At 37.5% G+C, this 27,651-nt stretch overlaps 6 protein-coding genes across 8 annotated transcripts; 3 read left to right on the forward strand and 3 right to left on the reverse strand.

The window, feature by feature from the left end:
* Positions 1 to 2,815: 2,815 nt before the first annotated feature.
* On the reverse strand, positions 2,816 to 7,888 carry LOC103846756 (trafficking protein particle complex II-specific subunit 120 homolog). Its single transcript, XM_009123752.3, has 10 exons — positions 7,386 to 7,888; positions 7,063 to 7,269; positions 6,766 to 6,948; positions 6,580 to 6,689; positions 6,439 to 6,498; positions 6,011 to 6,299; positions 5,549 to 5,841; positions 4,373 to 5,253; positions 3,373 to 4,266; positions 2,816 to 3,283 (listed from the first exon to the last, which is right to left on the reverse strand). The coding sequence occupies exons 1-10, from the start codon at positions 7,794 to 7,796 to the stop codon at positions 3,060 to 3,062; spliced, it is 3,552 nt and encodes a 1,183-aa protein (XP_009122000.1). The 5' UTR covers positions 7,797 to 7,888; the 3' UTR covers positions 2,816 to 3,059.
* A 172-nt stretch (positions 7,889 to 8,060) lies between these two features.
* On the forward strand, positions 8,061 to 11,727 carry LOC103846757 (aberrant root formation protein 4). Its single transcript, XM_009123753.3, has 12 exons — positions 8,061 to 8,277; positions 8,509 to 8,724; positions 8,807 to 8,956; positions 9,134 to 9,206; positions 9,301 to 9,467; positions 9,553 to 9,612; positions 9,683 to 9,833; positions 10,158 to 10,468; positions 10,549 to 10,620; positions 10,699 to 10,776; positions 10,956 to 11,105; positions 11,253 to 11,727. Exons 1-12 carry the CDS (start codon positions 8,215 to 8,217, stop codon positions 11,511 to 11,513), a joined length of 1,752 nt encoding a protein of 583 aa, XP_009122001.1. The 5' UTR covers positions 8,061 to 8,214; the 3' UTR covers positions 11,514 to 11,727.
* A 1,107-nt stretch (positions 11,728 to 12,834) lies between these two features.
* LOC103846759 (probable receptor-like protein kinase At1g80640) lies at positions 12,835 to 15,840 on the forward strand. The gene is made up of 10 exons (XM_009123754.3): positions 12,835 to 13,378; positions 13,756 to 13,896; positions 13,994 to 14,250; positions 14,345 to 14,477; positions 14,559 to 14,628; positions 14,702 to 14,798; positions 14,878 to 14,977; positions 15,067 to 15,185; positions 15,268 to 15,357; positions 15,438 to 15,840. The coding sequence occupies exons 1-10, from the start codon at positions 13,228 to 13,230 to the stop codon at positions 15,588 to 15,590; spliced, it is 1,311 nt and encodes a 436-aa protein (XP_009122002.1). The 5' UTR covers positions 12,835 to 13,227; the 3' UTR covers positions 15,591 to 15,840.
* A 382-nt stretch (positions 15,841 to 16,222) lies between these two features.
* Positions 16,223 to 18,347, reverse strand: LOC103846760 (polynucleotide 5'-hydroxyl-kinase NOL9). 3 transcript variants are annotated; one of them, XM_009123756.3, is made up of 9 exons: positions 18,287 to 18,347; positions 17,835 to 18,030; positions 17,669 to 17,766; positions 17,552 to 17,591; positions 17,305 to 17,462; positions 17,039 to 17,222; positions 16,772 to 16,949; positions 16,588 to 16,687; positions 16,223 to 16,499 (listed from the first exon to the last, which is right to left on the reverse strand). In XM_009123756.3, exons 2-9 carry the CDS (start codon positions 17,999 to 18,001, stop codon positions 16,318 to 16,320), a joined length of 1,107 nt encoding a protein of 368 aa, XP_009122004.1. In that variant the 5' UTR covers positions 18,002 to 18,030; positions 18,287 to 18,347; the 3' UTR covers positions 16,223 to 16,317. The 3 variants fall into 3 exon arrangements, with proteins under 3 accessions (XP_009122004.1, XP_009122003.1, XP_033137621.1); XM_009123755.3 differs by having other exon boundaries at positions 18,229 to 18,338; XM_033281730.1 differs by lacking the exon at positions 16,223 to 16,499 and having other exon boundaries at positions 16,571 to 16,687.
* A 275-nt stretch (positions 18,348 to 18,622) lies between these two features.
* On the forward strand, positions 18,623 to 22,319 carry LOC103846761. Its single transcript, XM_009123757.3, has one exon. It carries the CDS (start codon positions 20,741 to 20,743, stop codon positions 22,064 to 22,066), a length of 1,326 nt encoding a protein of 441 aa, XP_009122005.1. The 5' UTR covers positions 18,623 to 20,740; the 3' UTR covers positions 22,067 to 22,319.
* Positions 22,320 to 23,822: 1,503 nt separating this feature from the next.
* On the reverse strand, positions 23,823 to 27,507 carry LOC103846762 (auxin-responsive protein SAUR50). The gene has a single exon (XM_009123759.3). It carries the CDS (start codon positions 24,529 to 24,531, stop codon positions 24,085 to 24,087), a length of 447 nt encoding a protein of 148 aa, XP_009122007.1. The 5' UTR covers positions 24,532 to 27,507; the 3' UTR covers positions 23,823 to 24,084.
* Positions 27,508 to 27,651: the final 144 nt, after the last annotated feature.

Genomic DNA, 27,651 nt, shown 5'->3' on the forward strand with positions numbered 1-27,651 from the left:
TGATCTTTCTTTGTAATTAAACATTTACTTTACTATATCTCTCTCTGATTTGTAGAAGTTTTCTTGAAAATAAAAATTGGCTAATCAAACATGGATAATGGAGTTGGAAAGCGGTTACTAATTAGCACATTGTATATGCTGATGATACACAAGATGTTGGGGTGTTTGGTGATTAGTCTAGAGCTCGAGAGCTGCAATGATGAGTGTGGGGAAATTATTAAGCAAAGGATAATTTAATCAGTGTTGTTGGAACCTTGTTAAATAAAACCGTGAGTCAAGTGAAGATTCTAAACGATATGGCATTTGACAAGTCAAGTATCAAAAATAGCGAAAACTATATTCCAACAAATGTAGATAACTATTGACTGAGACTAAAACATTAAAAACTATCTAAAACAGATTCAGAAGAGAAAGTTATATGTTTATGATCAGAGCGAGACCGTCGTAGTATTCATAATGTTTTTCAATCACGTGGTACTACTGTACACTGTAGTTTGGTTATACTTTTCTATACACATGAAACCTGATTCAGCAACTGGAGTATATAAGTTTAGCAATACGAAGAATCATTATTTACATTTCGATTATATATTATTTGGAAAAGTGATGATTCAAAGATGCAGAGATATTGGTAAAAGATGTCACGGGCATAAGCGTGTAAAGCTGAGTGAAGATAGTGGTGGTCAAGTCAACTAGTATCGTATTATCTACAACGATTTTATCAAATCAAATTAAGAGATATACGAAACAAGTGGTGAGAGACTGAGGATAAGAGTGCGAAGTGGGGACGAAAGCAACAAAGAAGAAAAAGGGTAACAAAAAACGCTTTCTTCACATGTATTGATATGTTTGGGATGTTATGTAGTGAAATCTAGCGAAACACCACTTGCCACCGGTCGACATGTCGCTTTCTTTTTTGATACCTCAAATCTTTACTTCTTTTGCCTAGTATGCCTTTTTACAATTTAATTATCACTTTTAAAAAATCTATCAATAGCTATAGACCTGATCTTCCATGAAAGTCACAACATCATTCTCAATCATCGTCATTAAATTTGTCTAGATAAAAAAGCTTATATACTACAACAATGTGTATAAATAAGCGATATGGACCCATATAGACTAGATAAGGAGTTTTTAACTTTGTATCAATATTTTTGTGCTAAAAAATAAATATTTATGGAGTAATTATGCTCTATGCTTTCGTCTGTTTTATCATTAGTTATGGAGTAATTATTAAAAACAAAATCATTATTACAAATGACTATCGATAAGAGACCCATCTACCTAACTTTTCTACAACCACAGACACAAGTACAAGACCACATAGGAAGAAAACAACTTATGAGTAATGACCAATACAATCAAACCCAGAGTAAACAAAACCACGACATAGTTTAAACCGATATCAGAATGTTAGAAAATTTTGCACTCCTCACATGATGAATTTGAATCTTACGTTGGTTAGTTTTAGTATTAAGCATGCTTCCAAGTTCCAACATTAAGATGTGAAGATATCCTAGTACACTAGAGTTAGTAACTGTAAATATAATTAATGCATAAAGTCTAACATGTATTGTAATTCTCAGCATGTTTCGCGACAAGAGAAAAACTGCATCTTACGTGACTCCAATATTAAATTTGATAAAGAGGTCGTGATCTCAACTTGCAAATGGTGCCGTAGAAAGATACATTTTCGATCCTAAATTAAATATTAGAGGATAAGTACGTGCAGGCTGGAGTATGTGATGTCAAACTTCTTTTTTTTATTAATTGTAAATATGTCAAACTTGATTCGAACGTTGTTTCATCGTATTGGTGTTCCCAAAGAGCTTATTCTCCGACATATATCTGAAGTTTTTTTCACAGAAACACCAGAAGAGTCTAAACATGTGATTATCTTATCTTTCTGGGTAGAATATCAGATCAGAAAATTCAGCATACATTGGCCTAACATGTACATAAAGAAGCGCATGATAGAGTGAGAGAATGTTGTGAACTTCCTTGTCCTACTATGTATTTTATTCTCTATCCCATAGTTTACTCACTAGCACTTTATTATTGATCTGTCACTTTATTTTTTTCGCGTCACTTTCAGATAACGAATCTTTCAATCGTAAAAACTAAAAACATTATTATTATTATCCATAAGGACAAAGGAGAAGACGAAGAAGCAATTGTTTCGTCACTGTTACGTTACAGATAACACACAGCTGTTTCTTACAATTGGCCCAGCTAGCAAGCAAGAAGCGCTCTTCTCAGGTTACTGTCATATAAGTAGAAGACAAAGACTAATAAGAACCCCTCAAACGGTCGGAATGCCACGTCATGCAATCGTATTCCCCAGTGTCTTTTTGTCTCTCAAAAGTTAAAAGAGACTCTCCCTACTAGCTAGCAATAGATTACCACTATTGTTAGCTACTAGCTAGTATCTCTCCATCTTCATGAAAAATCCAAAATTCTATAAATCCAATTTGATTTATATTATGACAAAACAAACCCGTAATGGACAATGAATAAGGCCAAGGGGGGCTTGTGATGATGCCAGGCCCAAAAAGAAGAAACGTCATAATAACTTTTTACTAATTTCGACAACGGCGGAGGAATACCTCTTTCATTCGTTTGCCGGCAACCTTTGCAGCTCCGGTATTTGATAAAACGTAAACGGCACGGAGGCTGGCTGCATCTAATTTTTGTATTAGGGATAGCAAAATATAAATAACAAGTGGTTTCTACTAATTGTATAAGATTACATACGACCAATAACTTCGCAAGTGCTACAAGAGAATTAATTCTCAATGTTATTCACAAGATATGATGGTGGTGACGATCGTTTCATAAATTACTTTGAGAAGAGCGGTCTCAGAACTGAGGCCGTAAGATTCAAAAAGAATACAGCACATTCACGATGGTCTCAAAAATATTTAAAGGTAAAAAAACACAGACACACAAGCACATATATATCTAGAACCAGTACTTAAAACAATGGATTCTCTCAGTGAAATTAACAAACAAACAGAGCATAACGCCCAAACCTGATATGGTTTCAAAGAAACAGATCACATTTCGCCTCCAGTGACACGGACATGGAAAGGCGGTCCGCGACAAAAGATGGGTTCGTTTGGAGATGCGGTCCTTGCCCTTGCTCTAAGTACATTGTTAGCATCTTCAATTACAGCCGCCGCTACCATCGTGTACTCTCCAGGAACAAGGAAGTAGAGCGAGAAACAGTGTCTTGTTTCTTGCAGGGGCGCAACTTCCATTGAGATTCCACTAAGAGCACCTGACAAATCAAGCCACATATGTATGTATAAGCCACCACCTACAATCTTAATATTAATATCACGTAATAAAAGAAAGATGGAAAATTACCAGCCCATAGGACAGTGGCATCAGCTCCTTCAGCGCAGTTCTGTCCAGCTACGTCTCTGCAAGTAACACTTAAATTCAACTTGATTGCTTCGCTTGTGTTATTGCGCACCAGAACCTCCATAGGTGTGACTTCATGTGACAAAACTGATCCCTTTGACAACGGGGACTGAGCTTTTGTCTCCGCACCGTTTCTGACCAATCTGAAACCAAATGTTAGCGGATCTGGGAGCAACACATCCATCACGGTCGTCTGGAGAGCTGTCTGAATTGCATCCTTTATGTCCAGTTCTCCTGAGCTGTTCCTTCCCGATTGCCACCTGACTTTTATCTTAGAAATTAGATTTTTGATCAATGCATTTATCTCAGCTTTCGTGTTCTTCTCTGAGAAGCTCGGATGTCTACTACTTGAAGGGGTGCCTGGCGGAGGGTCCTTTGTGAAGAACGAACCGTCAAGAACCGGTAGCTTGAAATGCTCCAATGGTATTAGTACCCTAGCGGAATAGTCTCGGTCGATTCTTGTTTTTGGGTACTCGTACTCTGGAGAATCTTGGACTGGGGAAGAATCATCTTCCTTTGCGGATTTTTCCAGCTGAACAAAGACGCTGATCTCAAAAACAACGTCCGTTGGGTTAGATAACTCGAGTTCAAGAAACCGTAAGCCCCAGCTTCCCCGAAAGGGATTGATCTTGACAAGTCTGTCTGTATTGCTCTCTGTTTCAGTGTCTTCATCCCGAAGGTTGTCACCCACATGTGCAGGGATCTCCATGGAAAGCAAACGAGCTTTCACAAAAGATAAACCTTGTAGAACACAAATCTGTAAGGGAACAACAAGACGTCTGCCCGGTGGCACGACAGATTCCTTTTCCTGGGTATCTCCATTGTTAGACACTGGCCCTGCAAAAAAACGTGAATACAAACATGCATAGATAGAATTTAGTTATCGTGAGGCATGCAAAAGTAAGATGCATCATAAAAATACGTCATCAACATATCTCTGTACCTGCATAGTGAATAAGCAATGAAGGGCTAGTTCCGTCTTTTGGTCTCCCTGTGTTGCCCGAAGCGTTCCTGCCACCGCCAACAGCATTGTCCGAATCCACTGGTCCCACATGCCAAGCTTTTAAAGTCACAGGCAGAGTCACTTGTGCCCCGGGTTTCAAGGGAAGAGCAGACTGTAAAGCTTCATCCGCTATAGAGATAACAGCATCCTGATTCTTTCCAGAGAGCGAGACATGTGCTTGTTCTATTGGAACTGTGCCAGCATTTGCAAAGTTAATACACACCTCGCGAATTTCACCTTCATACAGAATAATTGCACCATCACCACCAACAACATTTGCGACAAGGAGGGGCAACGGCGGTACAACTGAAATGTTAGGAACAAATACATGTCGTAGCTTTGCAGATCCACAGGATCTGAAAGGGTCAGAAAATACGAGTCCTTGTGCTGCTCCAAGGAGTAGATTGTCAACATCCCTGAAAACATGTTCTGTGATTACACCAAAGCAGTGAACTGTGCAGCCTGGAATTGTCACTGGTCCAACTGCTGTTGGAATACCAGATAGCGTGATCACCTTTGCGGAGTTAGGGGGAATGTCCACACTGACAGGAAAGGCATCAAAGTTTTTTGAGTGAGCTGAGAGATAAATACTATCCACCCTTAATTCAAAGCAACACGGATTTGCCAACTCCACTAAGACCTGAACTGGTTCACCAACCACCCATATCAATTCCTGCTTGCTACTTTCGTTTGCATCTCCCTTGCTGAAAGGAGTATAGATAAATGGCCCAGAAGGAGCGGATCCTGTCCACCAATCTTCTCTTGCTGGATTGCGTTTTACGATGTCCACTTGGGAAGAATGGAGTGGGAAAGAGAATAGCCTGAAATATCATTACACGAAAAATGTTTTAAGTGAACCATAATTAATCTTTCCAAAAAATAAACAGTTTTGCCAGAGTCTGCTGCCAAGCAAACATGGAAGAAGATCTTGAAATACAAAAAAAGTGGGGCATATATGAAGCCACGATGTAGATGAAAAATTATTAGCATTTTGTTTGCTCCACTTTTGAGTGTAAGGAAGTTTCACATGATCAAGTTAGGGTGTATCGTAGGGGTAAGAGAGAGCACAATGCAACAGATCCATGGAATAAAATGGTTGACTGCTAACAAATGTACCTTACAAATGGCAAGGCAGGGTCAGCACAGCGAGTTCCCGAAGGCAATCTATCCGCTGAATTTGCAAGAGAGCTAGCAAGCCCATTTTGACCTGAAGGTGTAATTAGAGGATAATGCCACCTCAGAAGCCTTGCTGCAGCACTCCACGCAGCAAGGGGATCTCCAGCACGAACAGCAGAGAGGAGTATCTCCCTAAGCACAACCATCTGCAAACTGCTCCACTGGGACTCGAACAGGGAGACAATGGAATGATGATGCATTTTCCCAGCATCAGGTTGACGAAATCCAGTTTCCTTTACCAACAAACACAGTATAAAACACAATAAATCAATTGAACATCAAAGTATAATACGCGGAGATACACCAAGATAATGAACGGTGATGATACCAAATAACATGTTTATAAAGAAGGCTCAATCAACCACAAGAGAAGAAGAATAATTTTTATGCTGTCAAACTCACATTGTTAACAGAAACTTTTGACACGGATGCTCTACTTTGGATTCTATATGCATCAGTTGTCATAGAGAGAACTTGCATGGCACTGATAGCAGCCAATCGATTGTCTTGCTGCAAATACAGTTGGGCGACCTGTCTACAAAAGAAGGCTGCTTTCCGTTGATAACCAAGTTCTCCAAATAAACGTGCTACTTCAACATATACTATGAGCCTATCACTGGCGTCAATTAAAGACTTTGCACCATCGGCAGCATTGGTCAATAGCTCTACTACTTCCTTAGCCAGTTCCCTCCTGTAATAAAAATCCCATTGTATGAATGGTTAAGATCAACTAAAACCAAATGTGAATTCAACCAGTAGGTAGAAAACAAAAATTACAAACTGCCCACAACCCATCTATTTTTAAGGAAATAGAGAGCATACAATGATACCTGCAAAGAAATCTCGCCAGTTTAAGGGTAGCTTCAAGTTCAAAGCTTAGGGGAGAAACTCTGCAAGGAAGGAATTGGTTACTATTTTGCAGTAACAAATATACTGAAGAAGAGTGCCAAACAGATAATGAGTTAAATTACCTCTGAGCAATTTCTTGAATAAATGATTTTCTGTAGTGTAAGATAACATTAGTGTATCGATATCTAACTTCATCCTCTAAAGCCACATCCCGTTGACCCATCCGATCTACCTAATATCAAGAAAATAGAAAACTAAGTTGATTGTATACTAAATATAAAGAGAGACAGATGACAGCAGTTTCATACCAGTAAGGCACAAACACTGCCTTCCAAGGCACCCGCATACCAGAAGTAATCTCCAGTCAACCTGGCCAGTTCCAAAGCAGTAGAGTAGTGAGCATTGGCATCAACAGGCGAACCAGCCAACAAGGAATAGTCTCCAATAGTTTTCTGAGCGCGTCCCAGTCTACGCTTTTTGGCCTTGATAACCTGCATTACACACCAAAACTAATGAGAGCCCAGAAAAACTAAGGCAATAAGTTTATATGCTTCCACAGGAAGAAACGAAGCATAGACTAAACTATAGGACACCTAGACATAAACCTCCTCTGAGTTGAGACTAGCTTGGGAATCCAAAGGCGTCTTCAAAATCGTGCCAGCCGATTCCGCCTTGAGAACCCACTTTTCAAACTCCATTAGCAGCGAAGCCGCAATGTCTTGCATCATCGTTTGCAAATGAAACTCCTGAGTTTGCTTATCGGATGGTGGAAACAGAATCAGATTTTCACCCTTCTTGTCTCCATCTTCAAGCTGCAAAACACAGTGTACATTCATCATAGTATCATCAATAGTATCGTCAATTCGAATCGACATAGATCTATCCGAATCGAGCTACAATGCCTTAGCAGATCTACATTCCAACTCACTTGCGAATCGCCGGGGCAGAAGGCGAAGCAGCGACGGACAAGAGCCGACGAGTAGCTCCTACACGCGACGTTGAAGCTCTCGGTGACGGAAACGAGATCAGGGGAGGAGGGACAGTGGCAGAGCCCGATCACGGCGAGAATCTTCCGGTTAGACTGGAAATCCTCCCAGGGGCTGGGCGGAGAACCGCCGAGCACGAATTTGAAGCGGAGGGATCCGGAGTCCCACGGCTGATTCGTGAAGGGGGACTTCTGGTGCTCAGTGTAGAAGGAGCTGATGGCGGAGAGGGCGATCGTGTGGTGGCGGAGGAGCATGGAGTGGTAGTCCCGGAGAAGCGGCGGAGGGATGGTGCCGATTGGGAGGACGGCGATCCGGATGATGGATAGAGTCTCGATGCTGACGTCAGGCTCCATGGCGAGATCAGAGAGAGGAGGTTAGGATCTTTCGGTTGGGGAGTGAGTGCACCGGATCTGGAGGGGGGAGAGACGGGAATGAGGAAGGTGAGTGAACGTGGTATGATGTGTTTGGTAACGAGTTTAAGCGTATTCTTAATATTAAATTAATTAATACGGTTATGTCCGGTTAAGGTGTATTCGTTTAAACCAATCAACCTGGTGAAATTGAAGAGTTTTCGAAATTTACATAAATAACCTTGTATTTCCTTTTTCTCTTCTTTTTTTACCGAAATTTCCTTTTCTCATTACGAATCGTTCTGTGCAAAAAACCTTATGGTTAGAGAGAAACACAACTCGAAAGTTCAAATCTTTGTCGTAATATTACATTCGATCTAGTGACTGCGTCGGCGATTGTCTCTTTGACTGTGAGGATCCGATGTCTGCTGCTAATGTTTCGTATTTGCATCGTGTACGAGAGCTTTTAGCCGGGAGCTTAAGTGTGAGCTTTCTCTAACTTCTTCTCCTCGCTTTCGCGTTTCTGAGAGATTTATAGAAGTGCTTCGTTGTCAGTGGAATGAATTGTAGCCTCAGAATATGGATTTGATATTGAAAAAATCAAACTTTCACATTGAATCGAACTCTTTGCCTCTTTGGTCTGTGTATTGTCTAGAGGAGTACTTTTTATTTATCTATTTTCAAGTATTGATCTTTATCTTTGTGTGCTTTTCAGTCAGTTGAAGTTGGAGAATCTCAGGACTTGGAGAGCTTGGTGGCAGAACTTGTCAGCTGTCTGAACTCTTTGTCCGAGAACGTAGCTTGCAATGCTAGCGATGATGAACATGAGAATGATGCAACTTCCAATGCCAGAGACGATGATCATGAGAATGATGTTATCCAAGTTCTAGATGAAACTTTGAAATTTCTATCATCTCCTCAGATGGATCAGGTACTCTTTTCAGCTCTTTGGCAGCCATGGAGATTCTGATTTTAAACTTATGGATTATTCTCCAAACTCAATTGTGTTACAGGATGTGATGGATGCACTGTCATTTGAATTGCCAAAAGCAATCTCCAAGTTTGCAGGCCTATCAAGCAGATGTCTAGAGTTAGCTGAGGCTATCGTTGATCGGTTTGTGGAAGCATGCAATCCACGTGACATGCTTTCAGTTCTTTGTGAGGTATGTTAGATCTGGAGTTTGATTCTCATCAGGCTAGTTAATGCATAAATAAATATACTAGTAGTAGTAGTAAGTTGATTTATTGGTACTTTGGTATTTGGAATAAGAATATAACAAGTTCATATAAATGGTTGAGTATTTTGTCAATTTGATGGGCTTATGAATCTGAATGACCAGGCACTCGATGCTGCACGGGTCTCTCTTTCACTCTCCAGTTCTTCTACTCCTTTATTACATGGGCTCTCTAAAGGTATTGTACTGAAAAGTTGTTCAAATTTATTTTGTTTCGGTTTTTATTTCTGAAATGAAGCTCTGAAAAGTTGTTCAAATTTATTTTGTTTCAGTTTTTATTTCTGTTCGGAGACGTCACTACGAGCAGCTAAAAGTGGCGGTTCCAATTGTCTTGAACGTTTTGAAGGACATGTCTTTGGAGCCAGACATACAACCTGAAGGTCTATTTGATAAGGCTCTAGGCATTGCCGTTTCCATTAAAGATGTTGCTTCAAAACTGGTGTGTGAGGGTTTACTAAATCACCACCTAAAGTGTTCATTCTTTGATTTGTTACATGTTTTGATCTATTTTTCTTGTTTTACAGGAGAAGGAAGAAGGCACAAATGTCCGTAGTTTGCTTGGTCTCTATCTGATGCAGATAACGGTTAGTACTTAAATTTAAAATATATTCTGAATCTTTCCTTCAATACCTGAGAATTGATCTGATCTTGCAGGCTGTTCTTTCAGTAAGCATCAAAGACAAGGTGGACTCTGGTGTTCCTCTGGTGATGCAGTTAAAACCTTTATTGGCATATTGTGGCTTAACACACCTTGGTTTAATCACTGGAAACGACCCTGAAAGATTACTAAGCACGATCTCGAAAGGTTAGTCTCTTAATACTCAAATAATCACTACTCCCGCCGTTTTTAATACTTGACGTTTTAGAGATTTTTTTGGTTCCGAATTAGATGACGTTTTCAATTTCCAATGTAGAACTTATTAACTTTTTAATGTTGTTTGACTATTTATATTATGGAATATATTTTGTTATTGGTTGATTTGAGGTCAGGTGAATACTATGTATAGAAAATACAAGAAAATAATTTTTTTCCTAATCTATGTACATAACTCTAAAACGTCATCTAATAAAAAAAGGATGGAGTACTTCCTAATTTCTCATCTCCATCAATACTTTGTATATTGAACAGATGATGATGACTTCCTCAACTCTTTCCATGACATCAACTTGGGTGCATCGCTTCTATTCATCTGGGCGAGGATCTCACCCGAGGTTGCAGATGTTGCTAACGATGTGGATGAGCTCCAAAGCAATCCAGCGAAAAGGTGGCAAGCATATGGGATGTTGAAACACATAGTCGCTTCTGGAGATTTGCTCTGGGAATTCAAGAGACGCACCATCGAGGTTTTGCTTGACATAGTCAAAGGAGCAGCTCCATCTCAATGCAACGAGGAAATAGATTGTTCGCATTACACAACTAGCATCTATGCTGCTTTACAGGCATAATATCTAATCTCTCTAGTCTTTTACATCGTTCAGGGTTTACAAGCATTCTAAAGTGTCTTGTTTATTTCTCCCAGGCTGTTACGTTGGTGATCATGTATGCTCCTGACGCGGATCTGAGGAAGAAGACATTTGAGACACTAAAGAGGGTAACTATATAATTAAAATTTAGACAGAGATGATTATATGTCTCGTCTTACTAATCATTCTTCTTGCTATTTGATTAGATTATATCTGATATACCGGTTTCTCAGAGGTTTGACGTTTTAAAAGCCCTTGTCACAAACTCCCAGTCTTCCACAATGGTTAGTGTCTTCGTATCCCCTTGAACTTTATTAATAGTAAAGCATATAAAACTTCACAGAGATGATATGATGACTATGAACATAAATTGCATAGTTTAGCATGTCTTCGGTTGTCCTATTTTTTAAAAAGGAAAATGGCAACCATTTCAACTAATATATTGTTTTGCTAAATCACCCAGAGAGGGATTCTTCTGGATCAAGTAAAAAACAACATGAGCACAAGCAGCTTGCAAGCTACGGACTGTGATGCTCATGTTTCTGAGCTAGTGGAGTTGGTGTTAAAGCCTCCACATGGTGGTCCTCCACTCTTCCCAGACCAGAGTGATGAGGTAATTTGTTCATTCCTATGTTTTAAGATTAATATATATTCGGTTCTCTCTTGTGTGCATCATATAGACGTTGTAGTAATACCCCGTTCAGTTCAAATGAGATTAGCTTTGCTTAAAATCATGAAATATTGTTTTGTGTTTGCGCAGGTTCTGGCGGCACTGAACCTCTATAGGTTTGCGTTGCTAAATGATGGCAATGGATTTTTGTCAAAGAAGACTCTGGAGAGAGACTATAAGGGATGGCTGTTGCCTCTTCGAACTATTGTGAGCGGCAGCATCGCAGAGAACCAACGCGAGAAGGATCACGACCAGGAATCCTCACTTGAGATTCTGTGCATTCTTAACCGAATTGAATCGCTTCTATATTGGTGCATTGAGCTCGTGGAAGAAAGGTTGAAAAGTCACTAGTGTAAAAACAATCATGGGGAAGGAACTATGCAAATGCTCCAAGTTGTATGCAGAGTAGTACCTAGCACTACAAAATCCATTTTCCTGCAACTTTGTTTATTCAAAATCTAATCTCGTCAAATTGTATGCTTCAAGATTATTTTTTTCATTTTATTTAATGTTGTGTGTGTCAAGAGACCTGTGTACTTGCATACAAAGTCTTCAACTTCTCATTCCCCCTGAACTTGGCTTCAAAGGTAACCTCATGTTTTGACTTATCACGTAGACGTCAATAAAGTTAAAAAAAATTGTATACAAAAAATAGATTCTTCTTCAAACCAGAGTCCGTGAAGAATAGTTAAGTCGGAAACCGGGAAACGCTACACATGCTACACGGAAATTAAAAAAAAAACTATTAAGATTTGTAAGATGGAAGAAACGAAATGTTTCTTGTGCATAAATTAAGTAATATGAATAATTAGAACATTGTCCCATAATAGTTTTTTTCTCAAGACAAACCATTCTTCACCTAACAACTCGAAAGTAGTTGCACTTTGAAATCTAATTAACTACATAGCAACTAATCAGGTAATTTGATAATATTCCCGTCTCCACCAGAAAGTCCAACTGCGAGCCAAAATATATACTATATTATTGGAAATTTATCTTTTTATATATGTAAGTTAGCACATAATAAAGTGTCTATTAATACATAAGAGGGATTACTTATAAGATAGTATGTGTCTATTAATACATAAGTGGGATTACTTAGAAGAGAGTATTTGCTTTCATGCTTTTGTCAATTTAACAAAAGATTACGTAATTTCAAAATCTAAAGAAAAATGTTATTATACTGCCTAACATAGATCGTCGTTCAGTGGTCTTCACATGGATGGTTGACATGTCATCTACCCGACTGCTACACATCGTTAGTTTTAAAACCTTTTCTAAACAGATAACTTTATATTTGAAAGTACAAAAAAATACACCGAGTAATAAAAAGCTTTATTATTTTTCTTTATCAGACATAAATAGAGCAGATTCGTCATCGCAATTTTTAGTTTATTAGATTCTACAACAAAAACTTTTCTTGTTTAAATTACTTTATAACTTTTAATACTGATGGAGCTTTGGAAAGTCAAGTCTAGAACATTATTAGCACTATTTTCTTAAACATTTCACTTTCAAAAACGTGTATGTATGTAAATTTGTAAAGAAATGTATACCTTAATACCAAAACAATCTCTAGCATTTTATTAATACAATAAATTTTGACACGGTATAGGCAAGGCATGTATATATATCTACTGTACATATATTAGTTAATAAAATGATATTTTTTTTATTTTTATAAAATGATATATTTGTTTACCTTAATACCAAATATTTTGTTCCCCTAAGCAGACGAAATTTCCGATAATCTTATGGTAACTGCTCCACCCAATATTTTTCTTGTCCGAATCCTTTTTGTCTCTTTCTTTTTACCTCTTTCCTTGCAGAGAGCTTCTCTACAATGGTTTAATAAGAAAGTGAATATTTTCTCTCAAACATCTCTCTCTCTCTCTCTCAAACTTTCAAACACATTCTTTCTTCCTTGTCTTCTCTTGAACTACACAGTTTCTCTCTTCTCTGAAAACCAGTTTAAACAAAGCTGTCTGAATAATTCTTGGTTGTTTTTTTTTTTTGAAATTTAAAATTTTATAAAGATAAGGTAAAAAAACAAAAAAACAAAGAAATGAAGCAAATTGTTATTACAGCAATTGTTTTACTACAAGCTTCTGTTCTTCTTCACAAATCCACATGTGATGTTGTGTTCCTCAACACACAAGAAGAATCTCTTGCTCCTCAGCCTTCTTCTTCTGCTTTCACTCCTGCCTTGTCTCCTGGTAAAAAAAAACTCATATCTCTAACTTTTCTTTTTCTTTCAATTTTTTTCAGATTCGGGCTACTCGTGCTCACCTATGCCTTTAATGATTATGTTTCTTTTGTTCGTTATAACTTTCATCTTTTCGGTAGAAAGTAGCATTCTTTCAACCTTTCTTTGAAAAAGATTGTAGCTTTGTGGTTGTGGGGGAGTTTTCTCCACTGGGTCACAAGAAAAATTTCTTTGTACTTACCATTCTCATTTGTAACGCTTATCTCTATTGCCGTAAAGCTCGTAACTTTTCACACGATTTCTCTTCTTGGTCTGCAATTTTCTTGAATCTGATGAAGGTCTAATGCGGTTTAACAAAAACTATTTTGGTTTGGTTTGGTTTATCAGGATATCAACAGGGAGAGCATAAACAAAATAGTGACAACATGAGACTGGTGGTTTCACTTGGAGCTTCTTTTTCCTTAGTTGCAATCATCTTAGTTTGCTCTCTTTGGGTTTTTCATAGAAGAAGAAACCTCAAGAGCTCTGGTAAATTCCTCTTAGTCTTGTTCATGTTCTTGTTGCTTTATGGCCTTCAACTTCAAATTCAAGAAAGTGATCTATGCATGTGTTTACCTCTATGAAGGCTGCGAGTGTGGTTTCTCACGGTTCTTGAATCGGTCTAGTCACTCAAAAACACTGGACAAGAGATCTACAAAGCAGGGAGTGGTGCCTTTGATTGATTACAGTACGATAGAAAAGGGAACTAATGGTTTCAACGAGAGTAACATTTTGGGTCGAGGTGGATTTGGATGCGTTTATTTAGCTACACTAGACAACAACGTTCAAGCCGCCGTTAAGAAGCTAGACTGTGACAATGACGAAGCAGCAAGAGAGTTTAAGGTGCAATAATACAATCTTTTGAAAACTCTTGCCATATTACTAGTTTGATTTTTAACTATGCTTAATTTTGTTTTTATGGTTTGGAGAATTGCAGTGTGAGGTTGAGATATTGAGTAAGATCCAGCACCCGAATATAATCTCCTTATTGGGTTATAGCACCAATGATACCGCAAGATTCATCGTCTATGAGCTCATGCCGAATATCTCTCTGGAATCTCACTTGCACGGTAGAAAAAAAAAACATATTCACATATTCTTAGTAGCTGAAGAGTTTAAACTTTTATGTTCATTTGTGTATATATTCTCAGGAGCTTCTAGAGGTTTAGCGATCACAATCACATGGCCTATGAGGATGAAGATTGCTCTTGACATAGCGAGGTTAGTTGTTTACACAACAGTTTCAACATTCTAGATTACTAAAACTACTATTGTTTGTGTGTTTGCAACTTAGGGGACTAGAGTATTTGCATGAACGTTGCCATCCAGCTATTATTCACAGGGACATGAAATCTTCCAACATATTATTGGATTGTAATTTCAACGCTAAGGTAAACAAATCCATCTTTATTAGTATCATTTTCCTTTTGTTCTTGATCTCAAAGCTCTACATCTTTATGAAAAATGTAGATTTCAGATTTTGGTCTTGCTGTTGTGAATGGACCGAAGAAGAAGAACCTTAAACTCTCAGGAACAGTTGGCTACGTTGCACCAGAGTATCTTCTCGACGGTAAAAATATATATAACTTTGTTATGTTCTTATGATAAGGAAGCATCTTCCTTCATTACCATAACTTTGTTTTATATAAATGAATATAGGGCAATTGACAGAGAAGAGTGACGTGTATGCTTTTGGAGTAGTGTTGTTAGAGCTTTTACTTGGAAAAAAACCTGTTGAGAAGATAGGTCCTGGTGAATGTGAATCCATCATCACTTGGGTACTTGTGTTTTTCTTTTCTTGTCAACTCTCTTAAGACTTGAAATCTTGAATTGTGTTTTTTTTTGTTTTAATCTTGTCAGGCAATGCCTTATCTCACTGATAGAACCAAGTTACCAAACGTCATAGATCCTGCTATTAGAGACACCATGGACTTGAAACATCTTTACCAGGTTAGTTTAGCACAAATCCTAGAGAGAAGTGGTTTGGTTTTGAGATATAGACTAAAAGAGTTGTGGATGTAAATGTGTAGGTAGCAGCAGTGGCGGTTTTGTGCGTGCAGCCAGAACCGAGTTATAGACCGTTGATTACAGACGTCTTGCATTCTCTTATACCTTTGGTTACTATGGAACTTGGTGGAACCTTGAAAACCATCAGAAGATCTGCTTCCATGGATCACTGCTAAAACACACCTTAGTACCGGTTTTTTAAAATCGGTTTAAAATTGACACTGTAGGTGGTTTTGATGTGTATATATCGAGTTGGAAAGTTCTTTAACCGGAACATTGCAGTAACTGAGTTTTTCTTTCATCTTTTGGATCCTTTCGACAAAAATTATATTTCCTTTCACTGTTGAACTCAGTTATGTAAATGAGAGCGACTTCTTTTTCAGGTTAAATTTTTTTAGAATTATTAACGTAATTATTTTCAGTTTCTGATTATATGTCGTTCTATTATTCATGTCAATTAAAAATTAATAATGTTCAAGTTTTATTTTATTTAACTATTAGAATTCTATTGTTTTTTTTTGTTTTTACTTAATTTATGTAAAGATAAAAGAGATAATTTAATATATAAAATGCATTAAAATCCTAAAACCACACTTATTTGTAACAAAAAATTTACTTTATAAACAGCACTCAGTTTATATACTGATTCAGGTTTCAAAAAGTCTACTTTCTAGTGAAGGATGCTTTGGACACTGAATCTGAATTACAACTTGTTTTTGTGATCACACTCTATCCAGCTAGAGCATCTGAATACCAAATGACTTTTTGGGTTTCGTCTTTGGTGTTAGTATAATGAAATATTGACCAATTAAAAAAAACTGAAACTTGGTATTAAGATAAATTGATGATACATACTGGTAGCAAACAAAAAAAAGCAATAAATGTCTTAAAAGAAGATGAAGTTTAGGTAGAAGCTAAGACATAGGGAGATAGATACGGAGACCTGTAATCTTTCACCTCCAAAAGACTAGTAGGTAACTGAATGAATCCTTGCCATAGAAGATCAACTTTCTCAACTACATTTTCAGCAACTGGAGTGATCACATACAAGATTCCTCTCTCTGTGTCTATACCCCTCACGATTCCTATTCACATCCAAAACCCCAATCTTAATCATAAAATAACCTTAAATCAAAGATTGAATAAGGTTCTCATACTAATAGAGCAACTTACCAAGACCAACGCATAAAGGCAAATCTTCAAACACATCAGAGCTAATCCCCAAGCCAACTATGGAAGCATTCAAACTATAAAACAACTCTGAACTTGGGATCTAGCAAGAAACCAAAAAAAAAAAAACTCATTATCAGACATACAGATTAGGAAGATTTTGACCTTTCATATTAGTTATTTTCACCTGACAATGTAGATGACTGATTGTTAAACTCGATATTGGAACCTCATACGGAACAAGAGAAGCAAGCTCATAGCTTAGCTCTTTGTTCGTGTCTACTTCTTTTCCATTAATGCATTTCTTGAAGTAGGCGATTATACGCGCATCCCTCATCAAACGACGGTCATGCTTTTCTGCTGCGCTGTACAAGAAGAATAACACAAACCTTTATACTAAATGAAACAGTAAAGCATATGTTGGATGAGATTGTTTGGAAAATACAGGACTTACGATCGTTTGTAACTGACTCGGTAAGCAGATTGAATCTCCATCAAATGAGGTATCTCATCATGATAACCGTCTAACCAGAACATCCCAGCTGGAAGGTTCTTGTTGTAATCATAGATGTTGATTTTCACAACATGGGAAGGAGAAACATATCTCAATACATCCACCAATACATGATAGCCAATACCTAAAGAAACAAACGAACAATGATATGATCAAATCCTTTTTGTTTTGAAAAGATAAAAGAGAGAGCTAGAGAGTTAAGTTACCTTTAACCCAGCCCGGTGTGTTGATGACAAGAGGCAACGCAGTTTTATTCTCGCTCGACTTGCAGAAGTTAAGCTGGTAGTAATCGAACAAGGTGTACACAAACTGTAGATAAGCCTTTGGATCTCTCTTTGAAGAATCATCACCATAGAAAAAACATCTGCATCATCAAATCAAAGAGAAAATTAAAGAAAAAAAAGAGGATAAAGGACTTTTTAACATTAAATCAAAATACATAAACAAAACTACCTCTCCGGTGTCATTAAACATGGAGCTGCCCAATCCTGGTCTAAGGAAAAAGAAGAAAAATGTAAAACCAATAACATAAGCGTTACTAAAACAAGACAATGAGAGAGAGAGAGGTACCTAGAATTGATCTATCGACAACTGTGAGTGAGAGGAAACCAGGTAGAGTGAACTCAGGCTGACCAACATCAATGTCCAAATAAGCAACTCTCTTGTATCTGTAAAAACCACATCTTCAGCGAACTCATTCAGAGAAAAGATTGCATTGTAGACATAAAGCAATGACCTTTGTAGAAGAACTTTAACAAGATTGCGGGAGAACGTGCTCTTCCCACTGTCTTTAGGACCACAGACCAAAGCTACAGGCGGTTGCAACGAAATGCAGGAAACGGAACTCGCTGCATCAGACCAGTCCTTTGGTATGATAAGCGGTTTCTTTTCTGATTCCGACATTTTGCAGCCACTCGTGCAGCTCTGTTCCTCTATGAGTAATTCAATTTTTTTAAAAAAGACAGAAAATTTAGTAAGAGTGCTTTATAAAAGGGTTGAAGCTAATGGCATAACCAAAACTCTATTCAATTCCTTAAAACGTAACAACTGCTTCGATTTATAATCCTAGTGTAACCGAGGTGAAGTTTACAAAGTCTAGATATCGAAACAGAAGCTCTACATAAACATACTTGTTGTAGATATCACGAGAGCAACGAAACTTGAAGCAGCCGGAGAAGATATGCTTACCGGCGATTTGGAGCCGCCTGAGAAGAAGACGAAGAAGAAGAAACGAGTATAGGGTTTTCGAGTTTTAAATTTAAGTACTTTCTAAACCGAACCGGAATTGACCCAAACCGGTAATTTTAAATCCAGACCAACCCGGTTAATAATTAAGTCGGTTCGGGTCTAACTTTGGTTATTTCTACGTGGTGGACCCCCTTCTTGTGTTGGTGCAGATCATGCAATGGTTCACATTTCTTTTTTTGGTGGTATAAGTGGTTCACATTTACGTATGTATATTATAAACTAATCACCTTCGAGACATGAACCTGCTGTTTCCCACCGCCATCGTCCGAGATCTCAGTTACTTCATCGCAGCTAATATTCCGCCGATTGATTAATTGTTTTATAAGCGAACCATAGTATAGTTTAAAATAATATGCATAGATACACTATTGTGAACTGCAAATAAGTTAAAAGCCATTTCCAAGTTAGTGATAAGACCTACATGGAAACAATAATCTCTACTAAAATTATTGGTCTGTCTATATACAATCGCAACATTGTCGTATATGTTAGTTTTTTTTATGTCGTTTAGTCAAAGATATTAATGAAGTGGGTCTGATAAAAAAGATGTATTTTCAAAAAGTTGGGAGGAGAATCTAACAAGGGGTCAGTCTATTAAGAAAACGAAAGGGTGAGACTCGAGATGAGGGGAGTTTTAATTGAAACGTTGAATACTAAAATGCGTGTTGTTGTTTCAAACTGACCTAGTCTTAAGTCTCCCCACACGATAAAACCCTCCAGTCAACCATTTTCCTCTTCATCGTTCTCTTACTTTTTTTGTTAGTTTCCTTAAACGTCTAAAATGTATACACTTGTAATAAAAATCGATAAATGATTGATTCTTCAACTTCCTATTTTCTTACACATGAAAACACATATCTAAATGCTCCTCTATCCCAGTTTTGATCCGTTCTAAGTGGTGACCGACAGAATTATTCGACCACCGACTATCTTTAACCATAAAAATGCTACTATTAAACCCTTAGGTTTAATGGTTTACATGTTCATTATATCAGACACTGGTTTTACAATCTAAAATTGGTACAAATATAAAATTCTGAAATCTGAATGATCCTAACATTAGCTCTTCAAATCGTTTTTTTCTACCCGATAAGATTGTATAATTAACTCATGTAAAGGCTGAGTTTGCCAATTTTGACTGTAAAAACCAGTGTTTACAAAATAAAACCCAGAGTTCAATATATAAAGAACATGTAAATCATGAAACAATTAGTTTATGTAATATTAGTGGAGAATAGTCCATTTGATGTATCATCCCAAATCCTTTAGATCAATCCACATGTTTGTACAGGCAAGATTTTTAATACAGTGGCAGTCTGGCAAGTGGAAATAAACAATTTCATGTCACATTTACGCTTAAAGTTTAGTTAATATATATATAGTTTGAAAATAAAGTTTAGTTGCTATAGTGGTTTGCTTAGAAATTACAGTTTTACTTTCTTGAAGTTGAAGTTTCGAACACACAGTTTATTTTATAGTAGTAGGAATGATGAGATATACAGTTGTAACAAAAGATCAAATTAATAATATGGATATGCCTTTTTCAATAACTCATTGAGTACTTATCCAGCTCCTTTTAGCTGTCTGCCAACGTATTCGAATTCCGAATAACTCGACAAAGCAATAAAATACGACTTTAAAATAATTAAATAATCTGAAAACGATGTTTTATTAAGCGATAGTATTGTTTATTCGACCGAACCAATTATTTTTGTTCCCAGCAGCATAAGGGATGCATCATAAATTGTCTTCCGAAATTAGCAATAGACTAGAGAATAATGATCACACTAATGTGATATAAAGGACGGTTTAAGATTAAACTCCTAATACGTTGTCAATGCCATTTATATACCAATTTAAGAGTTTACACACAATTAGACGTATATATATGTCCAGCATCAAACAATAGCGAGTATTATTACAAGTGTAGATAATCAGATACGAAATAGAATACAGAGTATTTTAAATTTTTATCACTTTTTAGGTTCTATAATGTGAAATAATGGATAGTCTATTGATTATGTTCTCCAAAGACTCCAATGAAGAGTCAAGTGTGCAAGCAGTTATCATATCATGTTCCTCATAGCTGAACAACTAAACAATGTTCTAGGGACCCTAATCTCTACACACTTTTTACAGCCTGAAAAAAAAAAGACGAAGCAATATATTACCAAAGTGTTGGTGGTTACATATGGAAACAATCAACGCTACAAAAATTACAGATAGGTTACAGTTAAACCGTGTTCTACACACGACAAACAAGGGGGATGAATATGTGTATCAGCTGAATCTATCTATCATCATCCCACTAAGAAAGTCAAGTTTGAAAAAGTCAGTTTACAAGTTCTATCAATTTTTATTCTTTTGGCAGCCTGCATCCAATTTTTGTTACGTATGATTCGAGCTAAACATCATTTTATAAACCATTCCATTTTACGAGTTAACAAAAAAAAACTATATAATAAAAAACCATCTCGAGAAAAAAAAAAGGAAAGAAATAAAACCTCCCAATACAACTCCCTAAAAAATCTCTCTTCTTCTTCGCAAACAGAAATGTCTCCCTCTCGCAACATCCCCGCTTGGCTCCGCCCTACCTCCGATCATCCTCCTCATCCTCCGCCTCCACAGTCACCGTCTCCTTTAGTCTCCGGCGACCCGAACCTCACAACGTGCCTATACCAAACGGATCACGGGGTCTTCTACCTGACATGGTCACGCACTTTCTTAGGAGGCCACTCTCTAAACCTCTTCCTCCACTCCCAAGACTACTACAACCGCTCCTCCCCTCTCTCCTTCTCCTCCGCCGACCTCTCCCTCTCCTCCGCCGTCTCCTTCCACCTCAACCTAAACACGCTCGCCTTCTGGCGAAGACGCGGATCCAGATCCGTCTCCCCGAAAATCCAAGTCTTCTGGGACCTGACCCGCGCCAAATTCGACTCCGGATCCGAGCCTAGATCCGGCTTCTACATCGCCGTGGTCGTCGACGGAGAGATGGGGCTCTTAGTCGGAGACTCGGTCAAGGAAGCCTACTCTCGCGTCAAATCGGCGAAACCGCCGACGAATCCTCAAGCTCTCCTGCTGAGGAAGGAGCACGTGTTCGGCGCTAGGGTTTTCTCGACGAAGGCGAGGTTCGGAGGTAAGAGCAGAGAGATCTCAATCGATTGCAGAGTCGACGAGGACGCGAGGCTGTGCTTCAGCGTGGACTCGAAGCAGGTGCTGCAGATCAAACGGCTGAGGTGGAAGTTCAGAGGGAACGAGAAAGTGGAGATCGACGGCGTTCCCGTTCAGATCTCCTGGGACGTTTACAATTGGCTGTTCCAGAGCAAAGCCTCAGGAGAGGGAGGACACGCGGTGTTCATGTTTAGGTTCGAGAGCGATCCCGAAGCTGAGGAGGAGGAGGAGGAGGATGAGAGGAAAGAGGAAGAGAGGAGTAAAAACGACGTCGTTGTGTGGAAGCCGAAGCAGAAGCAGTGTGGGAGCAGCTTGGGGATTAAAGGGATCGTTGAGTGGAGGAAGATGAAGAGGAGATTCGTTAAGAGCAAGAGGAGCTCCTCGTCTTCGTCGATCTCCATGTCTTCCGCTTCTTCGGCGTGTAGCTCGTCGGTTATGGAGTGGGCTAGCAGCGCAGATGAGGCGGAGTACGGCGGAGGAGGATCTGCCGGCGCCGGCGCCGGCAATGGTCTTGGATTCTCTTTATTGGTTTACGCGTGGATTAAGTGAGGTTTTATTTTTATTTTTTTCATGGGAAACTAAAAAGGAAAGGTCAAAGAATTATTTTGAAAAAATTTATTGTTTTTAACGTTTTATTTCCCCACCATCTTAAATCACGGACAAACAGAGGAAATATATTGGAGTAAAAAAATTTTTTATATAAATTCTCAATTTTCGTATATCTCTTAACACAATATAGAACTTGATTATTCTATTTTAAGAAAGTTGAGTCTACATTATTGTCAAAAAAGGTTGATCAGTATTTGAATCACGGTGTCTTGTTGTTGTATTAGTTGAGACTAATATTAGTTGTTGCATGTTGACTCCGGTGTCTTTTGGATGATAAATCAAACAGATTGTAGCTTTGGATTAAGTAAGCTGGTGGTAATATTTTGTGTACTCTTTGGTGGCCCCTTTCTATTACAACTTGCATATCGAGACATATACTTCAGTAAACGTTAGAGAATAATATTGAAGGTAAACCTAATTTTTTTGTTTTCTATGTAGGATGAATGTATGTATGTAAATGAATGGAAGATATAGCTGAAATAATTGGCTGGTAGTGCAGATTTAATAGAGAAAAGGGTGAAATTGAGATTTTGAAATCGAAAGTTAATCGGGGAACATAATAGCGAAACGAAAGTAATAAGTTTATCATTGATGTTTGGCGTGGTGATGGGTGCATAAGATTGGGAAAAAAGTGTAAGGCACCTTTTGGGAAATATTTCATGTTTTCCCGACAAAGTACCAACGTATCATGTGAATAATGGGTCCCACTCTTTGATTTTTCCTCTGTTGTAGTACTAAATTTACGATACTGACCAACAGTAACCACTATTTCATCACATAACTACAAGTTGTAGAGAGAACGTGACATAAGCTTAAATTATGCGCTAACGATACGCAGGCATCTCCAGAGGACCAGATCGACAGTTCCTGCGGACTCAATTTCTCAAGAATTTTATTATTTGTCATCATGTTTTCATTAATGACTAAGCACTCGTAGAATTAATGATGCTTAGAAGATACGATTTTTCCTTGGGCTGGGGGTTTGATGGGCCACCCCGTTCTTCTTGGGCCAGTTTATCTCTACTTTAATCGAGTTTCCATTTGTCCTGGTCCGTTTCAGAATCTTGACCTTTTTAAATAAATTTTATAGTACTGTATGTTGCAAATTCGTGATATGTTGATTTGTCTTGGTATGTTTCTGCATACTGTGGTCGACCGGGATCAAAGAATTACTCGAGTTGTGCCATAAATACACGCTGAGCAAAGTTCAGTGTTCACACTCTAATGCCAATGGCAAAGTTTATAAATCGAATTTACGCTAGGATGCTTAACAATGAGGTTAAACGTCACAGAGTATATAAGAGCATGCTGTTACTCTTATACGGTTATCTCAAACTTGCGTTTAGTTCAATAAACCCATCTTGATTCGAAACATTACTATTATTTTGTTTAGCATTGCTCTATAATCTACTTTTTCTGTTTTATATAAATGAATATTTTAGAAAAATAAATGTTTCAAAAAATATTATTTTTTGTATTTAATGTACTTTTACCATTTCATAGTGATTAACTGTAATTTTTTTTAAAAAAAATTATTTACCGAATTTTTATTAATTTACAATTATAAAAGTAGATAATCATAAAAATTATGCATTTAAATTTAATATATTTTATTTATATGTACGAAAATTTTAAAACATGTATTATTTTGAAATAAAAGAAATTCACTGTTAGACATCATTAATTATTTGGAAAAGTTTGAACAATGAACAAATCAATATAAATGGAAATTGCTGTATATATTGTACAGCCAATACCAAAATTAAATCACAAATGAATAAATAAATGAAATCGAAATTGCTTAATCAGGTTTACAAGCCAATACCAAAACTAGACCGCAATTTTCTCTTAAACTCGGATTCGAACCCGGGACGACACAGGTGGAACGACGACTCATCCACCTTTCCACGGCCATCTCCTGCGTGTCCGTCACCATGGACCCGAATCACATTACCCGTTCACCAGATGTTAGCCTTATCCGAGACACCGTGAAGCAACGGCCGAGATTCGATCAAAAGATCCAGCTTGCTCCTACTGCCACCGTGGCGGGTTTTCTTTAAGTCATCGGTACAGTTGAACCGACATGACCGGTTAATTAACCGGATCGATTCCTCGAAAACCGATTCTTCGCATGGAATAACCAACGGACCGTGGTTCGCAAAACCGAACTCCTCTTCGGCCTTGACCAAGAGATTCTTGAGGACCGGGTGGTTAAGATGCGTTGCGCGCACCACGAATCTCCTGCGACTGCTTCCAACGTAGACCGCCACGTATCCTGACGGCACATCCGACGGTACGCAGCGTCTGGCAGACGACATTCGCGCCTTGTTCCTCCATTGCCGGAGCATCTGTCTCAGCTTCACAATGTGTCGGATCTTGCTGCATTTTGCGATACCTCCAGCCATTTTTATTCCGGTTTGCGAGTTCGATGAGAAAGTATAAGAAAGGAAGAGAAAATTGAAGCAGATGGATTTGAGTTTTCGGACAGGACAGGACAGGGTTTATATAGTAAAGAGATTGACACAATGCCCTCAGATTTTCTATTTAATTACGAGATTGCCACGTTGGTTCTTACTTTTGACTTCTTGCTTTCTGATGAGACATGACTACTAGTAGTGGTGTGTGTGTGTGATGGATTATGGATAGATTAATTATTCTGGAGATTAGTTTTAATTATTTTGCTGCAAGAAAGATTAGATACGATTCTTGGAGGAGGAACATTAAAGATCTTGTATGTTTTTTTCTTCTTGATACATTGGATGTGTTGATGTCTACAATATATGATGGATTCGACATGTGAAATTTAATGGTTGATCGGTTTGTATAAAAATCCAAGGTTTCAAATATTATAATATATTGGGAATATTGATAAACTGACAGTCATTAGAGAGAAAGAGAATTGATCATGTTAATTATTCATACTTAGTATTCAAATATATCAATATGGTGAAGTGTCACGTTTAAAGAGAAATGGCCAGTAGACGACTATATGGTATATGGTATATGGAATAAGAGTATGAATAATTAACATGATCAACACTCTTATTCCGAATAAGAGTATATGCTGATGACAAAAGAGTGTTGGAAAAAAGACCAGTCTATGAAAAGACTTTAAAGTTAAAACACCACCTTATAATTTAGACTTTAGAGATATGAAGAGTCATCTCTCTCTTTATATACATCATATATATAGTAAAGTCTTCACATTGAAAAACATGTTAGTAGTACAGTGGTGTATGATAAAACTTTATTTTAAGCAACCGAAGCCAAAAAGATATGATCTATCATCTAGTTATATGACATAACGTAGAAACTATTTCTCTATCACAATGTGAAACTATGTCCCTGATCTAGTTTATGGATGACCGCAAAGTCTATGGTTTATAGGATATGATGTCAAGTTTAAACGCTTGCACAATTAACAACTGCTTGTAACCGGGCATAGTATTAAGCAAAACATAGCAAATATTAGATACAAGTTTATGAACTTCAATAAATTAAGACTTCGAATGGTGACAATCGTTCCGCCCCGTCCCGCAGTTAACAGTAACAAAAATCTCTACATATACTATATATCTATACATTTTTATAACTGTTAAAACCGCACCGCAGTTGAACCGTTTGTCCCGCACCGCTCAACCCGCACCGCTCAACCCGCAGTCACCATTCAGAGCCTAAGTTTAAACATATAGTATATGCTCCAAAGTTAGTTGGTGGTCGTACAAACAAAGGCGTGGCTGTAACCGCCGCTCTAGGGTCAAAGCTTTCAAATCATCTAACTAAATTAATATTTTGAAACACTAATAAAAACTACTATTTTATACTTTCATTGCACGGAAGTATGAGTGTTTTAATTAATTAACAGAAAGAAATAGTAAGACCCACCAGATGCGTAGCTGGAAAAGGGAGGAAGTGCAACTAGACAAACGTATTTTTTTAGTTTATATATCTGGTTTTTATAATTAAAACATACTTTTCTAGTAAACATTATTATCTTATATATCAGCAAAGGCAAAACGATTTAATATATTTTCCAGTATAAGTGAAAATGGAAATAATGTAATGCATGCGGCGTACCAAAGCACTGGTTTTTGTAATTTACGTATGTGTCCACGCTCCCATGTGCGAACATCTCATCTCCTGTTATTTTATAAGAAACAAGAAACCAAAAACATCTTTTTTTTTAACCAAAAACATCTCTCTTTTATATATGGGGAAAATGTAATCTTGATTCTGATTCTCTCGAATTATCGATATATATCGTACATTTTTCATGTGATGAAATTTTGTTAAGTTACATAGTTCGCATAATAGGTTAAGTTTGATTGATAGTTGATCAAAAGAAAAGGTTAAGTTTGATCCATATATTGTCCCCCTAATGCATTGCAATAAAATGAATTAATGAGACTGCTCTAGAATCTAAGATGAATACAAAAATAAAATGGTTGATCGATATAAACTTAGCTCATATCCTCCTACATATCACATATTCTGCATGTGACGTGATTTGCTTATATCATTTTCCAGTTTTAATATCAATTTAGCTGGATCGTCATGGATAAATGTATACTGAAATCAAATTTTATGTCAGATGCTTGAAGTGGAACGAATATAAAATATGTGTTATCATATAAATAAGTTTGGGCCAGTCAAAGTGCATGTTATGGAAGCTTGGATACATTCCCCCATAGGTTACGTACGTACTCACCCTTGCTACTTTGCTAGTTGTGTTCTTAGGATCTTTCTTTAGGTTTCTCTTTGAAACACATCCTCATTAATGCTTCTGCAGCTATTATTATTGCTTCTTTGAATTGAATTAAATTATATATAGCTCATACAAGAGAAAAATGGATGGTATGAATCTGCGTTGGCCTGCATCTTCGTGCACCATATACACATAATAAATAGACATAAGACATACATAAGTTTATAACTTGTTCAACTTGTTATCTAACACTTGATTAATGTTTTTTACGTATGCCTTTATATAATGAATTGGCACTCAGTTTTTGTTTTTTTTTTTTTTGGTAAAAATGTTAAAGTATATTTACCATTTTCGAGTTTTTGACAGAACAACATAGAAACTAGGAATAGACATACTGAAAGTAAAGCTAAAAACAAAATAACAACAACAAATAACAGAAAGTAAAAACGTAGGTAGCCTCACCCCGCAAGACATCAACCACGGAGCAAAGCATCGACTGTAGGGAGAGGAAGCAAGAGACACCAAATGCAGCCGTTGGATGGAAGAGAGTCGCTTTAAGCCCGAGAGCACGAATCCGGTAGATTTGGCCCATTCCCAGTGTTCGCCCCTATAAAAGATGAGCAACTTTTTGACTTTATAAAAGCCTATTAGAAATAGGTTTAACTTTTTGACTTTAACTTTAACTCTTATCTTCGTGTCTCTTTAATGAAAGGGAAAACAAAAGAAAGATTTATTTATAAGGACCCTAAGCGTATTCACGAGAAGATATAGTGTGGTGTGACGAACAAGCAATGTTTAGTTTAGACCTTGGATTTATTTA

The sequence above is a fragment of the Brassica rapa genome, chromosome A10 (assembly GCF_000309985.2).
Source record: "Brassica rapa cultivar Chiifu-401-42 chromosome A10, CAAS_Brap_v3.01, whole genome shotgun sequence".
NCBI lineage: Eukaryota > Viridiplantae > Streptophyta > Magnoliopsida > Brassicales > Brassicaceae > Brassica > Brassica rapa.

Bases quoted from the DNA above. Each gene is read 5' to 3' on its own strand.
- LOC103846762 (XM_009123759.3), bottom strand. From the start codon at position 24,531: ATGGCTGGAGGTATCGCAAAATGCAGCAAGATCCGACACATTGTGAAG.
- LOC103846761 (XM_009123757.3), top strand. From the start codon at position 20,741: ATGATTCGAGCTAAACATCATTTTATAAACCATTCCATTTTACGAGTT.
- LOC103846756 (XM_009123752.3), bottom strand. From the start codon at position 7,796: ATGGAGCCTGACGTCAGCATCGAGACTCTATCCATCATCCGGATCGCC. The intron at 6,949-7,062 runs GTTTATGTCTAG...TGTGTAATGCAG, and splicing joins CTAGTCTCAACTCAGAGGAG to GTTATCAAGGCCAAAAAGCG. The intron at 6,499-6,579 runs GTAATTTAACTC...CCTTCCTTGCAG, and splicing joins ATTCAAGAAATTGCTCAGAG to AGTTTCTCCCCTAAGCTTTG.
- LOC103846760 (XM_009123756.3), bottom strand. From the start codon at position 18,001: ATGTCGGAATCAGAAAAGAAACCGCTTATCATACCAAAGGACTGGTCT. The intron at 17,463-17,551 runs GTAGTTTTGTTT...TTGATGATGCAG, and splicing joins TGTTTAATGACACCGGAGAG to ATGTTTTTTCTATGGTGATG. The intron at 16,950-17,038 runs GTAAGTCCTGTA...CTTCTTGTACAG, and splicing joins CGAGTCAGTTACAAACGATC to CGCAGCAGAAAAGCATGACC.
- LOC103846757 (XM_009123753.3), top strand. From the start codon at position 8,215: ATGTCTGCTGCTAATGTTTCGTATTTGCATCGTGTACGAGAGCTTTTA. The intron at 9,207-9,300 runs GTATTGTACTGA...ATTTTGTTTCAG, and splicing joins ATTACATGGGCTCTCTAAAG to TTTTTATTTCTGTTCGGAGA. The intron at 9,468-9,552 runs GTGTGTGAGGGT...CTTGTTTTACAG, and splicing joins AAGATGTTGCTTCAAAACTG to GAGAAGGAAGAAGGCACAAA.
- LOC103846759 (XM_009123754.3), top strand. From the start codon at position 13,228: ATGAAGCAAATTGTTATTACAGCAATTGTTTTACTACAAGCTTCTGTT. The intron at 13,897-13,993 runs GTAAATTCCTCT...ACCTCTATGAAG, and splicing joins AAGAAACCTCAAGAGCTCTG to GCTGCGAGTGTGGTTTCTCA. The intron at 14,799-14,877 runs GTAAACAAATCC...TGAAAAATGTAG, and splicing joins ATTGTAATTTCAACGCTAAG to ATTTCAGATTTTGGTCTTGC.